General features: G+C 50.6%; 1 protein-coding gene across 7 annotated transcripts in view; it reads left to right on the top strand.

Annotated features, from left to right (window-relative positions):
- Positions 1-16,564, top strand: part of RNF123 (ring finger protein 123) — a 50,820-nt gene that overhangs the window by 25,942 nt on the left and 8,314 nt on the right. For 5 of the 7 annotated variants that reach the window (XM_064156397.1, XM_064156399.1, XM_064156393.1 and 2 more), the window contains 8 exons: positions 413-487; positions 887-974; positions 1,231-1,318; positions 1,447-1,531; positions 8,892-9,031; positions 9,212-9,400; positions 10,916-10,991; positions 12,203-12,287. In XM_064156397.1, coding sequence (XP_064012467.1) covers positions 413-487; positions 887-974; positions 1,231-1,318; positions 1,447-1,531; positions 8,892-9,031; positions 9,212-9,400; positions 10,916-10,991; positions 12,203-12,287 — 826 coding nt within the window. The other 2 variants (XM_064156395.1, XM_064156398.1) reach the window with 2 other exon arrangements.

Raw genomic sequence — 16,564 nt, forward strand, 5'->3', positions numbered from 1 at the left:
GAAGAGCTTCTGTTCCCATCAACAAGGCACAATTAAAGTACTCACATCCATTAAGTGAGAGCTGTGTTCAGGTAGTAGCAGATTTGAATGGTAGCAGACTTCTTCAGGACCTACAGGCTGGGCATGGCTTTCCTACGCAGGTCTGAGCTGTTGTCTGCATTGCTCAGGATCTTCTGCACTAGGCATCTCTGGTTTCCTCTTTCTCTGGGTAGCTCTTTCAGGCTCTGCAGACTGAGAGAGGTGAATATGTTTTCCCAGCTGTCTCTTGTGACAACTAGATGCACAACAAAGCTGCAGCTAGCTGTAGCAGGAAGGAATTCCATGGCCTGTGCCGTGCCCACAGTAATGCTGGGACCACAGGGCTGCCCATCAGGCTGTTGGCATGACTCCTGCTCCCTCCTTGTCTTTGCAGGCTATGAAGAGACTCTGATGCGCCTCGCTGCCATCCTGGCCAAGCATTTTGCTGACTCGAGGATTGTGGGCACAGGTAAAGCTGCTTTGAGGTGATAATGATGCAGGTCAGGTCAATCCCACTGCCAGTGGCTCACCACACTGAGGCTGGGAATCTATCTGCTGAATCTGTTGAGTGCTTTGTGCCTTCACACACAGAGGGAGGCTGGGCATTGCCCTTGTCTGGTGTGTTCTGCCTATGCCAGGGCTAGATATGTGACCTAGGATATCCTTTTGAGAGCAGGACTCCTGTCCCAGCTGCTTGCATGTCCAGTCTGGGGTTATACTTTAGCTGCCTGAATACAGGAACACTCTCCACACTGGCTGGGACAGTATGCCCTTCTAATTGAGGGTCAGCCCCTGCCAGCCTGTGGTGTGCAGGTGCCCCCAGCTATGCTTTGTGTCCTTGACCTCATCCCTTCTTGTTCCTCCTCAGACATTCGGGACTCCCTGATGCAGGCGTTGGCCAGCTACGTCTGCTACCCGCACTCGCTGCGTGCTGTTGAGAGGATCTCAGAAGAGCAGTAAGTACTGCTCTACTTCTTCCCAGGGAGCTGGGGCAGGGCTGGGGTGGTGGCAAGGCTCAGTGGAGGAGCAGGTGGGCTGCCAGGCACCACTGAGGGTCCAGAAGCTGCAGCAGGGTGCTGGAGTTGATTTGAGTTTTCTATCACCCTTATGCTGGTGACTTTGCTCTGCCCCAGCTCCACCAGTCCTGCTGTGTGTTCTGTTTAGTCCCCTACCCCCAGACCCATGGAGCTGACCCATATCCTTGTCTGGCAGGCGGATCTCTATGATGAAGAACCTCCTGGCTCCCTATGAGCAGCGACCGTGGGCACAGACCAACTGGATCCTCGTCAGGCTTTGGCGGGTGAGCATCCTGCATCCTTGCCTCTCTCAGCATCTGAGGCTGACTGGAAACTGAGCTTTTTGCTTTCCCCTAGTGGTAAAACTCAATTGTTCAGTCGCTAAGATCTTTCCTTATCTCTTTTTTTCCAGGGCTGTGGCTTTGGGTATAGATACACACGGCTCCCACACCTGCTGAAAACCAAGCCTGAGGATGCCAGCCTCCCCAGCCTGCAGAGTGAGTGGGGCAGGGATTGGGCATTTGGGATGGTGAGAAGGACTGGTCTCTTCCCTAGCAGCCATCCCTACTATGGGCCAGACCATCTGGTGAGATGGCTGCTAAAGTAAGGGGATCCTGGCCATATCTTTGCAGCAAACATTTCCTTTCCTAGACATTCCCAGCCTCTCTGCACTGGCTGGTGACTCTCTTGTGCTGCATGGTGGGTTAGATCCACCAAGTGGAGGGGTTCTGCCTTTCAAGGGAAAGAGGCCTGGGGCTGCATCCTTAATCAGAGCTTCACACCAAAATGTAGGCCTGCGAGAGGGTGCTCTGATGTCTCTGGTGAGCAGCTGCAGTGGGGAGGAGTTGGCAAGTGTGCCAAGCAGCCAGTACCCAGTGAGAAGGAGTAGAGACCCAAGGAGGCAGGATACTGGACAAGTTTGTAAGCAGAGTGTTTGAACCAGGCATCTGTCTTGGAGCCTGGTAGAGCCTGTCCTGCTTTTTGTTGTCAGTGCTGTAACAGAATTGAGAGATTCCTCAGCTCTGCTGTAGCTGAGAAGGGCGTGTGGAGGAGAGGTTACTTTACTTGAGCTGAGGAATGTGTCCCCAGCTTCACCCTTGCAGAGTTTAGGCGTCTCTGGATACATTCCTGGCACCTCTGTGCTGTGAATAAGGCTTTGTGCCAGACCTTGCTCTTGAAGAGCTGCACAGGAATGGGGGATAGAGGGTGTTGGAGCCTGACATGGGCAGGTGGAGGTATGCACTGAATCCTGACTGGTGTCAGTGTCTGTGTTAACCACTCTTGTTCTCTTTCCTGCCCGTGGGTGCCCAGGAGATCTCTCTGTTGCTAGTTTCCAGAGTAAGTTTGTTGTGTAACCCTCTCTTGTCTGGTGAAGTAGATTTAGAGAGCTCCTTCCTTCCCCTCTTCTGTCTAGAGAGGTCCTTCTTTGCGGGGCAGAGGGCTTCACACAGTGATGGTTTTGTCTCAGTTACGTCCCTGGGAGATTCCAGGCAGGTGAGTGCCCACATGGCAGTCACTGAGGCTGCATCATGGACCCATTCTTGCAAGTTTTATCAGAGTTACCTCTGGGTTCAAAGCCCTGCTGCAGGCTGTGCCAGCTTTGTGATCCTTTCATCCTTGTCGGGAAATGGGGAAGCCCTGGAATACATGCAGGAGGAACTTCTCATCCTTCTGATGCATAAACAAGCCACTGAGTGGCTGCCACCAGTCCCATGGGGTTGTAACTGAGGTCCCTGTGTCCCAGGGAGCTCGGGGGTAGGAGCAGAGTACCTCAGTTTTTGAGGTCTTTCCCTCTGTCTGCTGGTGGCTCCGCACAGTCTGTGCCCAGAGTGGGCTGGGCTAACTGCTGAGGATTTGCTCCTGGGATGGCTATTTTAAGTTGCAGCCAAATCAATAATGAATGTTGATTTGATTGAAGAGGGACAGGGGACTTGGAGGTATCCTTGAGATGCTGCCCAGGGAAGACAGAGCAGGTGACCCTCCTGCCACCTTGCCATCCATCACTCTTTGCCTCTTTGCAGTTTAAGCATTGACAGGGACAACAGGACAAACTGCTGAGCTGAAGGAAATCCCTGTCTGTGTCTGGGTCTGCTTCTGCAGGCCAGTCTGAGGGGAGTGTGGTCAAAAGGCTCCTCTCTGGTGCCCCGGGCTTGCCCTTTTTGGGAATGCACCTTGCAGTAATCTATGAAACACATGGAGCACAGACCACCTGGTCTCCTACTCGGCCTCTTACCTGTGCTCACTTGTGGTGAGCCACAAGATGGCTGTCTAGGTTAGCCCAGGGAGGGGAAGAGGCTCAGAAGGGCCATGTGCGCTCCTGCCTGCTCCCTGAGTTGTTCCTTAGCCTCCTGGCACCAAAGAGCTCTTGTGCAGGCTTGGCTTCTGAGAGCAGATGAGAGCTCTGCTCAGGGGTGGGGGCAGTTCTGGTCGGTGGCTGCTGCGGGAACTTGTTTAACTTTCATCATGGTTTGTAGGCAAGGCTGGGTGCTGTTATGGCACGCACATGGTGAGCAGCAGTGGTGGCCCCATGCCAGGCCCAGCCTTGTCTTGCTTTTATTGAGCAGCAAGGTGGCTTCAGGTTGCAGCACAGAGCTCTGCTGCCCTAGGCCTTCTGCCCACACATCCATCAAGCAGTAGTGGTGAGGTGGATGGGACCATGAGATCATCTCGCTGAGCTGTTGTGCAATGTGGGCCAGAGAATTCACCCACGTCCCCTTTCCAAATCCAGCAAATTACCTAAGCTAAAGAGGTCTTTCAGGAAGAAATCCTGTCTTGATCTGGCAACACCAAAAGCATCAGCTGGTTGCAGCTGAACTGTCCAGCCCTTCTGATGGTGTTTGCTCACCCTCAGAATTAAATCTGTCACTTTTCCTGATAGGAATGTACCTAACCTCATCTTATGTCATCTACTGCTGCTCTGCCTTTCTCTGCCAGGTTAAACTCTGTGGTTATTCTTCAAAAGTGCTTGTGTACCAGGGTAAACTCACTTCTTGGTCCCTTTTAATGGTGAAAAGAAAGAGCAACCTCCGTATCATCTCCAGAGAGGGGGTTTGCTTTCTGTGAGTCCTGGCATTCACCCTTCCTATGTTTTCAGCAGCTCCAGAGATGCCAGTGTCATGCTGACTGGAATGCCTCCTGCTGGTCATGGAGCCAAAATCTACATTAGCCTCTTGACCAGCACTTTGCTTTGGAGGGATGTGCAAGTCCCAGGCAGGCACTGGGGCATCCTGGTGCCTTGCACCCAAGCTCGTTGATATCTCATACCCCGAATGCCACTTCCCCCTGCCTCACCCTGCAATGTTCCCTTTGGTCAAAACATCACTGAGCAGGCAGAGTTTACTGGTGACATGGATCACTGCATGCCTAGCTTACCTTATTCACTGCTCTTTGATCACCACTGAGCAGTAGCTGATGCACATCTACATCTGGATGCTTTGATGATCTGAGTGTTGAGTGTTTGCTTCCCAGTCTGGTCCTTTTCAGATTGTCCTTCTCTGTGCTCAAGTGCTGCTGTAAAAGCTGCAGCATCCAAAGCCCCTCTTGGGCTGCTGACCAAGAAATCTCACAGATAGCCCTGTTATAAATCTTCCTGGCTCATTAGCAGACTATAAAGCACATCATTATCTTCTTGTGATGAAAGTGCATGACCCTGCTTCTTCACAATTATCTAGTGGAAACACTTAGTGAAGGTGCCTCTGCTTTACAATTATCTGCTAGGAGCACTTATTGAAGGCTTCCACTCTGTCTGCTTTATTAATTTTTAACTCTCTCTATTAATGGACCTCTGCTGATAGACTTTCTCCCATTACTATATTTTTTTAATAATTACTAGATTTTTTTCCTATTGTTGAAGAAACTTGGCATCTAGCATGCTCAGCCATGGATGTTTCTATTATGTCTTCTCCTTCTGTCACCCCTTTTCTCCTTGTTTCCACCAACCACTGCCTGTGTTTGGTTATATTCACTTTATCTTTCACATTTTAACCAATGTCTTTGCTTCATCCTGGTCTGAGTGAACCTTTCAACCCAAGTGCTTGCTGTAGTGTTGGGGCTTTCTGGCCACCTAATAATCTTCTTAAAGGCATTTCTGGTTTTTTTTCCACTACTTACCACCCACCTACACGTGGGATTTTTTTCCCCTCTCTGACTATTTTGCTTATCGTGGGGAAGTTTCTGTTTTGGAAACATCGAATGTGTCTGTAACTGCTTGGGGCCATGCCCTGTTGCCCACATTAAATGTACTGAGGTCATAATTTCTGGCCTTGGAAAACCACTGATCTCTGTTCCAGTGACTGATCTGTATCTGTCATGGTGAAGACTAAGCCAAGATTGAGTGGCTTTTGTATTAGGGAGTTACAAATTGTAGGACCTCTATCGACATGCTATTGCCAGCATCAAGAAAATAACCACATCAGTGAGTATCCACAGCCTCCCTGTGGAGTCAGGTCCCTGCTGGAGATGGCAAATACCAGGGCTGTGTTGTTAACCAGGAGATATGTCACAGCAGTAACTGGGACCTGAAGGAGGTGGGTGGAAATGCCTTAGCAAAGGTGAACATCTTGCAGATGAAGATGAATGCTGCACCAAAACTAGGTTTCTGAATTCTAGTAATGACTGCCTCATGAAGAGCCTCATCTGGGAACTCATGTAAGGGACAAAGCTGCTTTTGTTGTGTTCTGGGGCTGGTTCCTTATGTTGTTTTAAAAGAACAGCACTGATTGCAGGTTCTTTAGATTCAAAATCCTCTTGGGAGCAGGAAGAGCCAAAGTAGTCCGCTCTTTCCCAGGTTTAGCTTATAAACCTTAAAAGAATATACATAACTATGGAGAAGTTTGACCAGAGGCACCACTTTTTAATGCTTTTTTGAAGTGACACAGTCTTTGCCAGAAGCAGGGAAAGCATTTAAGAACCTAGAGTTGGAGGTTTGGAGCAAATTCACACCACTTATTGGAAACAGACCATGAGGAAGCAGTCATTGGCTAAAAGTCAGGATAGAACAAGTTATTACAAGCATAAGACTATCCTTCAAAAAGCCAAAGCTGCCTTCAGATGAGGTAGGCTTTGGCTGGGCAATTCATGTTGAGATCCATCCTGACTTGAATTGTTGGTAAAAGAGGCTTTGGCAGCAGACCAGCAGGACAGCCCTCAGAGCTCATCCTTATGTAGAGCTGCTTCAGAGCTAATGGGTCAGCAGTTCTAATGAAAAAGCACTTTACACATTTAGTGGGGAGAAAGCTAAGACAAAAACTGAACCCTGTGAAAAAATCTGCCACTTCTGAATGACTGAGAGAGGAAACAGCCAGGGTTTGGCATTGCCAGGTGTGGAGTTGTGAACGCAGAAGGAAAATGAGATTTGAAATCGGGCTGTGAGGTGAGCATGGCCTCTACAGATAAGATTGCAGGCTGGGCTCGGGACCTGTCTAGGCACCCTCTTGAGGAAAGAGTCCTGGTATTTTGAGTCTAACCCCTCCTCCCCAGGGCCAAACAAAGCGGTGGCACCTTTCCTTGAACTGCTAAAGACATTCTCCTACCACCACCCACCTCTTTGCTGTAGCAAGAGCCCTCATCTGTCTCCTGTTCAAGCTGGCACCATACAAAACCCCTTGCGGGGTGGTGCTTAGACCATTGTTTTCTATCCAGGACTGGTATTTAGTGTGGTTCTACCCCAGATGAAGGTTTGGATCCTTCTTGTTGAGGACTGGAAAAAAAAAATCTGATCATATTCAAGCTTCTGAGGCTGCCTCCAGCACACCAGACAAAGCCTGTTTGTTGTCATGCCCAGACTGGTAAAGGTGTGCTGTGTCCCATTGTTCGTCACTGATGAAAAAGATGATGAGATGGGCTCCAGTGGTGACTTCTGGGCTTCTCCACTTTTGCTTTGCAACCAGCAAATTACTGAAGATCTTGAACTAGAATTCCTGTGAAAGAGTTATCCTTGAAATCTCACTCTCTTGTCATCTTTTGGTATGCACCAGCTTAGTGCCCAGTCAAAGGAACAAATTACACAGCAGCAATTACAAAGAAAGGATACCGGAACCAAACCGAACCACTTTAGGCCATGGTGCAAATCTGCTGTGTGCTTGTGGTCTGGGTGCTGTGTGCACTTCTGATTCCATCTCTCCAAACCAAGTCTGGGAGAACTGACAAGGCTCAGGGAGGGGTGGCCTCTGTGTGAGAAACTGCACAGGCTGGAGCTGTGTCTGAAATCATGGCTAGCTGGAGAAGGTGGCTGGAGAGAAGCATTTTGCTGTGTCTCTCACCAGGAAGGGATTGCAAAGAATAAATCATAGTATCATACTATCAAAGAAAGCAAATAGGAGCCAAGCTTATTTCCAGATTCCTCTTGCCACACACAACTGAGCTTTGAAATGTTACTCCAGGACATGTTCAATGCTAAAGACTTACATGGTTTCAGGGTACCCTGGGCAAGAAATCCACTGAGGACCACTAAATACATTCAAAAGATGTCTGGCTTGGGCAGTCCCTGAGCCATGTGTAGCCAAGGGCTGCGAAAGTACTTGTGGGTAGGAGGACAACATCAAAGATGTTTCTTGTGATGAAATGCCTCCTAAAGATAAGCTTTTAGGCAGGAACAAAGCCAGGGTGCTGGCCTGCCTGGAGTAATTATGCACTGTGAGACATCAGCACTTGTCCTCCAACAGCAGACGCTCATTGTACTTTGTAGTGGGTATTTACAGAATGGTTTGTCCTGTTCCTACTGGAGCTGATGGTCTTCTGCCACCCCTCTCTGGTTTTGCTAATCTCAGTTTGCAATTTGCCTGTAGTTATGCTGCCTTGCTTCTCAGTCCATAGGGATGTGATGTTTCCTTTGCCCATGCTGGGCTTTTGAGCGGGCTGCCTGCCACCCCTTCTGCAAGACCTTCTGCAGTCACAGCACAGCTTGTTCCTCTGGGCACCACAGTACTGGTGCTGCCAGAGTTTTCACCAGCTCTTACTTACTGGTAGCTTCTAGTAGAAGGAAATGTCTTAGATTGTCTTTTTTCCTTTGTATTGGGTAAATCTGCTCAAGACTCTTCCTCCAAGCCCTGAATTTTAGCCTGTGGTTTGAACTCTGATGACCTTCCATCATAGTGTTGGATGCTTTTGTAAGTCTCTCGCTTGTGATGGTGAGAAGCATCCATGCCGTTTGTGCCCCCTTGCTTTCCCTGCCTGTCCATGGGGCCCAGTGCCCCATGCAGCCCCGCAGGGGCTACTGGATCTGACCCCATCTGTGCTCTTGATAGTGAAAAAGATGCCACAAACCACAGGGATGTATCTGTGCTGGGGCTGAGCCTGGCCAGGGGGCATGGGCATCTCTGCCTGAGCCTGTCAGGACAAAGCCAGTCACAGCTCCATGCAGAAGCCTCTCTGGAGTGGAATTTACTAGGTAACTTCCTCCCTGGATGCAGGCAGAGAGGCACAGCCACATGAGGCCAGGGGTGGCCATGCTGGCTGCGGGGCGCTGCTGCCACACTAGTGTCATGTTGAGATCCTGCTGCCACACTGGTATCAGGAGCAATCACTGCTGAGATGACCGTGGGCTTCTGCAGAGCTGAGCAGGAGGGATATGGAGCTGCAGGGCAGCACTTCTCTGCACATGGACAGCAGTGGACATGCAGGGCACTTCCCTGGCTAATTCAGGCTGGCATTGCAAAGAAGTGCTTGGAGGCCCAACAGGCAAGAACACTGCTCAGAATAGTCCTTGTACCCTGCCTCCCAGTGCCCTGCCACCTCTGTTTACTGTAAGACACAAGCCAACACTTACCAAGGCCAAGATGGGGCTCCCAGCCTACCCTTGCCCCCCACCCATGGCCACTCTGGGACCAGACCACTGAAGCTGTCACTGTCTGGTTTCAGAGCCGTGTCCCTCCACCTTGCTGCAGCGGCACATGGCAGACCTGCTCCGCAGCGATCGCGACCTGGCCCCCAGCTTCCTCAACAGTGTCCTCAACCAGCTAAACTGGGCTTTCTCTGAGTTCATTGGCATGATTCAGGAGGTGAGTGTACCACTCTGGGGTCTGGTGCTTGATGGATGCCCATGTCCTACACCCAGCAAGGTTCCAGACAGGGCTAAGTGTGCAGCTTCCCTGGCAGACATGGGAGCTGAGCTGTGCTGGGAGTCGTGGCCCTCCTCTTGGGAAGGGGCAGCTTGTTAAGCCATCTCCATTGCCTGGCAGATCCAGCAGGCAGCAGAGCGCTTGGAAAGGAACTTCGTGGACAGCCGCCAGCTGAAAGTGTGCGCCACCTGCTTTGACCTGTCGGTGAGCTTGCTCAGGGTGCTGGAGATGACAGTCACGCTGGCACCAGAGATCTTTCTCGACTGGAACCGCCCATCCTCAGAGCTGCTGCTTCGGAGGCTGGCCCAGGTATCCTCCTTTAGCAGGATGTGAAGGAGCATCCTTAGAAGGACCTCGGGGGACCCTCGGCCAGATGTGCTGAGAAGTGGGGGATCCTGCTGCAAAAGCTTCAAAGAGGAGCAACTAAGCTCGTGAAGGGCCTTGAACACAAGCGTTATGAGGAACACCTAGGGGAACTGGGGCTGTTTAGTCTTTAGAAGAGGAGGCTGAGGGGAGACCTGGTCACCACTATGACTACGCAAAAGGAGGTTTGAGCAAGGTGTGGTAAAGCTGAGCAGAGAGCTGAGGAGGGTGTATCTGGCTTCACAGGGAACATGTGTTTGGGTAGGTGCCTTGACCCTTTAGGATCCTGGAATATGGTTTTAGATTATGTCTCCACTTCCCTGGCAGGGTTGCTAGAAAAGCCTTGTTCCAACCCACAACACGTCTTAGGCTCTAGTAAAATCGTTTCTGTTCTGAAGTTTGAGCAGCCCTGGAAATCCTTGAGGACAGGCAGCACTTGAACAAGCCACCCTGCTGAGGAGCTGTCACAGACACCTCACCTGTACTGCAAGGGCTGGGTTGATTCCAGGCTGAGGTGACAAATCAAAGCAAGACATAGTAGGGTTTAGTAAATCAATTGTGAGGGAAGGTGTCAGCCTGGGATCCTGGGATTTCTGTAGGAGTCATTGCATGAGGAGGAAAGCAAGGAAGCAAGGGGGCCTTGGCAGGTGGTTTAGGAAAGCTGGGGAATAGGCAGCAGAAAGCAGGGTGCTGCAGTATCCCCCTATGCATCTTGTTGCTGCAGAAAAGTTTGTGCCTCACTACATGTTCTTTGTGCATGAGGGCAGCAGGAAGAGGCTGCATCTGAGAGATGGTACTCAGCTTGTAGCAGTTGTCAAGCCTGGAGCAGTCCCTGCTCAGCCCACCGAGACTTGGGTGAGAGCTAATGGTGGCTAATTAAGTCTCTTCACAGTTGATTTCTTCTGTGCTGGTCAGAGGCAGAAATCTCTGCCCGTGGTGATGTTCATGTCAAGCAGAGAAGCAGATATCTCTTTGCACTCATCCCGTGCTTCAGGGCTGGTAGGTCCGTCCTTCTGTCAGCTCCAGGCAGGGCAGGACCTGGAGTGTGCTTCACCCTGCTGACACTGCTTTTGCCCACAGCTGCCAGCTCACTCTTTGCAGACTGTGGCCATCCTAGTGACTTTAGCTTCTGCTTGCCAGGAGTTTTTATCCATAGAATTAGCCTGTCATCTGTGGATGAGATTCAGATTTAGGTGGAATATGCTGAGATTCCGGTGTCTTGACCTCGGACTGACTCTTCCTGGAAAGTCTGGGTCTGGCAGAACCACTGAAGTGTGGTTCCACCTCCTCTGCCAGGGCCAGGTTAGGTCTGTGCTTTGAGCCTCCCACTGTGTATTAGCCAGCTCCCAGGCACTGAGCCTGAACTATAAGGATGTGCTGCCCCAAAGCATTCTCTTTGGATGCTGCTCACAGGAAGGCCCTTCCAGATAATACGAAACCTCTCTGCGTTTCTCTACACAGCTCTTGAACCAGGTGCTGAACCGGGTGACAGCCGAAAGGAACTTGTTTGACAGAGTGGTCAGCCTCCGTCTGCCAGGTGAGTCCCTGCTTCCCTCTCCATTGAAAACCTGCTGGAGGGGAGCCTTGGGGTGGCTTGCACTGAAGGTCAGTGCAGAGGTGTGTGAGATGGCACTTCCAGATACAGTTTAGTGGCTATGGTGGTCTTAGGTTGACGGTTGGACTTGATGACCTTAGAGGTCTTTTCCAACCAAAACACTTCTATGATCAGACCTCAGGCCTGCCATATCCTGGCAGACTGCCACAGAACTGCAGTTTTCAGAAGACATGTAAATCCTCCAGATGAACACAAGCTTTGAACATGAACCTGGAAAGCAGCTCTGTAGAAAAAGACGTGGAGGTCCTGGTGGACAACAGGATGACCAAGAGCCAGCAATGTGTCATTGTGGCCAAGAAGGCCTGTGACATCCTGGGGTGCATCAAGAAGAGTGTGGCAAGCAGGTCAAAGAGGGTTATCCTTCTCTACTTTGCCCTCATCTGGAGTATTATGGCTTTTTCTGGGCATTCTGGTTCAAGAAGGACAAGCAATTGCTGAGAGGGTACAACAGAGTGCTACAAAGTTGATTAGGGGACTAAAACATCTGTCTTACGGACAACAGCTGAGAGACTTGTTGCTTTTTAACCTAGAGCAAAGAAGACTGAAGTGGGACCTTACCAATGCTTATAAATACTTAAAGGGCCTGTGTCAGGAGGATGGGGCCAGCCCAGTGACAGGGCAAGAGGTAATGGGTACAAACTGGAATATAGGAAGTTTCATCTAAACATGAGAAGGAACTTTGAGGGTGATAGAGCACTGGACAGATTGTAGTTTAGGTATCAGGCTTGGTTGCCATGCTCTGCATGGAGTGAAGGTGCACCAAACTGCTGGGGGAGCCCATTCTCAGTAGCAGCCCTCCTCCTTGTGCAGATGACCACAGACAGCCTGTTAGCAAAGACTGGCTCCACATGATGTGTTAGGGGCATCCTCTCTATTTCCTGTACAGAAGCTGGATTTTCCTCCCTGCTTAAGTGGGCACAGACCACCCTTTCTTGAGGTTTAGAAGAGGCAGGGGCCTAGACATGAGTAGGAAAGACTCCTCTGTCCTTAACGAAAACCAGACACTCACCAGAGAGCCCGAGCCATGATCACCTCCTGGACTGTGCTGCCACCAAGGCTGGAAGTAATGGTGCCTCCTTGCTTTACCTGGGGTGGGGTGGCAGTGGCTCTACCTTTCACTTTTGCTTTTGTAGGGCTGGACAGCGTGGACCATTACCCAATTCTTGTGGCTGTGACAGGCATCCTGGTCCGGCTGCTCGTGGACACTGATGTTCAGGGGTGAGTGGCTTTTGACTTCCAAAGTACAGAGCTGTCACATGTGGCGTTGCTTTGGGTACTGACGTTGCTTAGTCAGCGCTGTGGAAGGTATTGGAGGAGTGATGTGGATATGTGGGGAACAAAATGAGGTGAGGTAGATGTGCACAGAGTAGGTAAAGAGCCAAGAACCCACCTGCCTCCGCAGCAGCTTCATCCCAGTGCTAGTGTTGAGGTGCAAAATTCCTTCCTGTGGTGCAGGAAAGTCCTTGTGAGAGGCAGCTGTAAGGTGCTGTACTGTCAGCACATATGAACCTTCCTCCCCAGGATGGGGTCTGTCACTCTGTGGCAGGACAGTTGCTCTTGAAGGCAGTAACCTCCACATGTGCCAATGCAATGATGCAGGCAAAGTGCTGTAACACACAGCAGTGGGTGCAAGGGAGTTTGTTAAAGCTCCTTCACTCTGGACACAGATTGGGGAGGCATCAAAATAGGTACAGTGCTCTCTGGAGATGCATCTTATGCAGCCACTTGGGTGATGCTAATTTTTGGGTGAAGTAAATCTATTCAAAGAGACAGCTTTGGGGGAAGAATGTGGCTGGACAGAACCACAGCTGATATTCTAGTTTGTGTCTCTACCCAGTCCTGCAAACAGGCTTATTCTGGCATCCTCTGCAGCTCTGCCTTTGTGCATTCCTGGTGTCATTCACAGGTGTTTTGTCTGGCCCCTGTGCCCTATAGGGTACTGTGGGAGATGTGGCTCTTCTGTCTGCACTGCACATCCTGCTTGCTTTCATGTTTGGAGAACATGATAGTCTCTGGCTTTGCAGAGAGCAGAGCCCCATCTGGCCAAGCAGCTCAGCCCTGCAGCCAGTCTTTCAGCCTCTTCTCTCAAGGACTTGAAGATACACACAAGTATATCTAATTATATCCTGCCTCCCATGGCTGCTGCAACAGTCTCACAGTCCCAAGTGTGACAGTGCCAGGAGTTTAGCACAAGGTCATTCAGCCTTTCTGGACTGTGAACAGGAGTGGATTTTGCTCACCCCCAGAATCCTGCTCCCTGGAAAGGGCAATCATGAATTTCATGTCTCAAGTAGACACTTCTTCCTGGATGGAAGGTGATAAAGCAGTTCCTTGCATGCCAGGCAGGATGATAAGTCCTTCTCTGGCCCCCTGTTCCTTGAGTATCTGTCCCAGGCCAGGTGACTTGTAGAGTTCAATGGGGATAAAGCTCATTCTCTGAGCTTTGATTTAGCAGACTGAAGAATGCTAGGAAGATGCTGTGGTAACGGTTACGTCCTTCCTAGCCTGCAGGGAGTCCTGAGGAGACAGAAGGCTTCCAGACTGTGTCTCTTTTACCTGAAAAGCCATTGGAGCTGTGGGTTAGTGAAATCCAGGCAGCCAGTGTCACAGGGGTTTATGTTGCCAAGCGGCACTGTCCCATCTCTGCCAACAGCATCCTTCATGCCTTGGGCAGCAGCAGGCTGTGTGGTCTCAAACCAGAGGTGCCATATCCTGTGGTGTGTGGTTGGGAAGTGGCAAGTCTCTGACCAATCTTCAAGGGCTTTGTAGTCACCTCCCTGGGCACAGGAAAGCAGAAATAAATACATTCCAGGGGAATGATGTGAGAAAAGCACCGTGTCCTTACGGTGAACCTAGCTGAGCAGGAGAAGCACAAGGTGGAACAGGCGGAAGCCCAAGGAAAAATGCCTATAAAACAAAATGCTGCCATGTGATTTTGCAAAGCCCTGCACTAAATCTGTGGTTTGATACATCACTGGTCTATAAAAGGCAAGCAAATGTTGCAAGGGAGACATTGAGGTCAATCAAGACAAAAGACATAAGGCTGATGGCTTGGTGACCCTCTACTACTCCCAGACAGAGGGGGTGGGCAGCCTGATGGTAGAGATCAGCATGGCCGTAAGCGACATACCTCATGGGGAAGGGAAGAACCAGCCAGCCGCCCTCTGAATTGAGGACCAGGGTGCAGGTGTTCTACCCACTTAGAGTGGTTCTGCTGCTTGCAGACTCTCTGCAAAGCAGCAATTGTGGATGGGATGGAGAGAAAGAGTGGATCTGAGAGGCTTTTCTGCTGCCTTTGTGTTCCTCAAGGGTTCAGCTGTGGCTTCATCCTGTGTGCAAGCCACTTGGTGCCAAAGCTACAGGATGCTGAGGACAGTGAGGTGGGGCTGAGGTAAGCAGAGCCCCACAGGAGTGTCCTTCCCAAAACCCAAGAAGGTCAGCAACAACTGGCCCAGCAAAATCTCTTCCAGATCCTATTTGTTAACTCCTAAATTGCCAGAAAACGCTATCAGAGAAATTATCTGATCCACATTTGCATATAAGAGCTTCTCTGTGGGACACCAAACATCACCCTGTGAGGAGGCTCTGCCCAAGAGGATGAAGCCAGGGGATACCACCTTCGCTGTGGTTTTTCTGGTTACCTCTAATTCAGTGAGCTGCTGCTGCTGTGCCAAACACTTGGTTAGGAGGTGCTGTAAAGTTTACCCTGGGAAAGAGAGGATGTGAAGGAATGATGTGGTAATAGGGTCAGAAGGTTCTACTTGGGAAAGATTGGGAGTAAAGAGAGACAGGGCCTTGCCGACTCGTCTAGGATGCAGCTGGATGCCTCAGCCTGTGCTGTGCCTCGGCACAGGACATTCAGCAAGTCCTCTTGCTATGGACTCCTGGCATCAGAGCCATTAAGCACAAGAAGAGGGAACAGTGCCCAGGCTGGGATACGATGAGCCAGCTGATACATTGTACACCTTGGTCCCTGGATGGATCAGGCTGTGCTTTTGAGACAGAAGAAGTGCTTTTTCCTCATCTGGCAGGACTGCTGGTGCTGCTGTGGTGAATCAAGGCTTCAGTGTCCACTTCGTCTGGCTTTACTGATCGTTGTAGCAGGGCCTAGGGATGGCTCAGCTCCTTCACTGAATGTAACAGACTTTGCAAATGGGTAGAGCAGAATTAGCGCAGGATACACATGGGCTGCTGCTAGCTCAAGCTGGCGTCCATCAGAGTTCCCAGACAGGAGTGTGGCAGTTGTTTCCCAGTAGAGCAGCTGCCTGTTAGACAAGGACTTGCAGGAAGAGAACTAAACCTTGTCTGCAGGTGAGAGTGGGGCAGCCTGGTGCTGGCTGTCTCACTTGGTTTAAAACTCTTTTGGTCTCTACTGTATTTTAGGATCGCTCAGGCCACCTGACTTGACTTCCAGTTCTCAGGTCTGACAGCAGTTGGGCAGCACCTTGGTTGCAGGGAATCTTACCTGAAGTAAGGATGAGAGGCAGGGATGCCCATGCACTGCTTGTTTGGAGGCCCTAGGTACTGAGCCCTGGTTTTGGGAGGAGGAAAGGGAAGGCAGAATCTGACAGGCTGAGCCAGGAGTTGGGGTTGAAGCTTTGGGTCTGCGCCAGAGACCTTGGCTGCCTTCATCTGGTATCATCCCCTCATCTATCTGCTAAATAATTGAGCAGATTTTCTATTCAGCCTCCTTTGGAGCAAGCTAATGGAGCAATGTTGGCTAGAGCTTCTGTAAGGATCCTGGTGAGAGCAAGCAGCAGGGGAAGGGGTGAGGCCCAAAGGTGAGGCTCTTGTCCCTTGCAGGTGAGGGCACATTGTCATTAGTACTGGATGCATAGGTTGGAACAGGCTTTGGGTAAACTGAGTGGCCATCCTAGAGCTGAGCTATGTAGTGCTGAGCCCTGGCCACCCTTCTACTCTTCATGCATCCCTTATGACTCATGGACACCATAACCTCAGAGGCAGCGAGAATCAGAATCAATCAGGGTTGGAAGAGGGACCACAAGGATCATCTAGTTCCAACACCCCTGCCATGGGCAGGGACACCCTACCCTAGATCAAGCTGTCCAGAGCTTCATCCAGCCTGGCCTTAAACACCTCTGGGGATGGGGCCTCAACCACCTCCCTGGGCAACCCATTCCAGGGTCTTACCACTCTCATGGTGAAAAATGAGGCAGCGCAGTCCCCAGCCCTGCCTGTGGGTGATGGCTGCAGTGTGAGTCTGGAGGGTTAGGGCACATGCAAGGAGCCAGGAAACATGTCTGCATTGCAACTGTACAAGAAAAGACCTAAGCAGTCTTCAGGGTTCATCTTCTAGGAACTTCTGCCTGAGAGATGCAGGAAATAGAGGGAAGAGAACTGTTGTCACCAGGACCATCGTGGTATCAACCAACAGAGCAGAGAACAGGGATCCTGGGCCAGAAAAAACTATGCTGTGCCAGTGGAATGCTGAGCACAATCCATCAGGACCTTCCAAGAGGAGCACCACTCTTGGG

This window comes from Pogoniulus pusillus, chromosome 16, assembly GCF_015220805.1.
Source record: "Pogoniulus pusillus isolate bPogPus1 chromosome 16, bPogPus1.pri, whole genome shotgun sequence".
Classification (NCBI taxonomy): Eukaryota; Metazoa; Chordata; class Aves; order Piciformes; family Lybiidae; genus Pogoniulus; species Pogoniulus pusillus.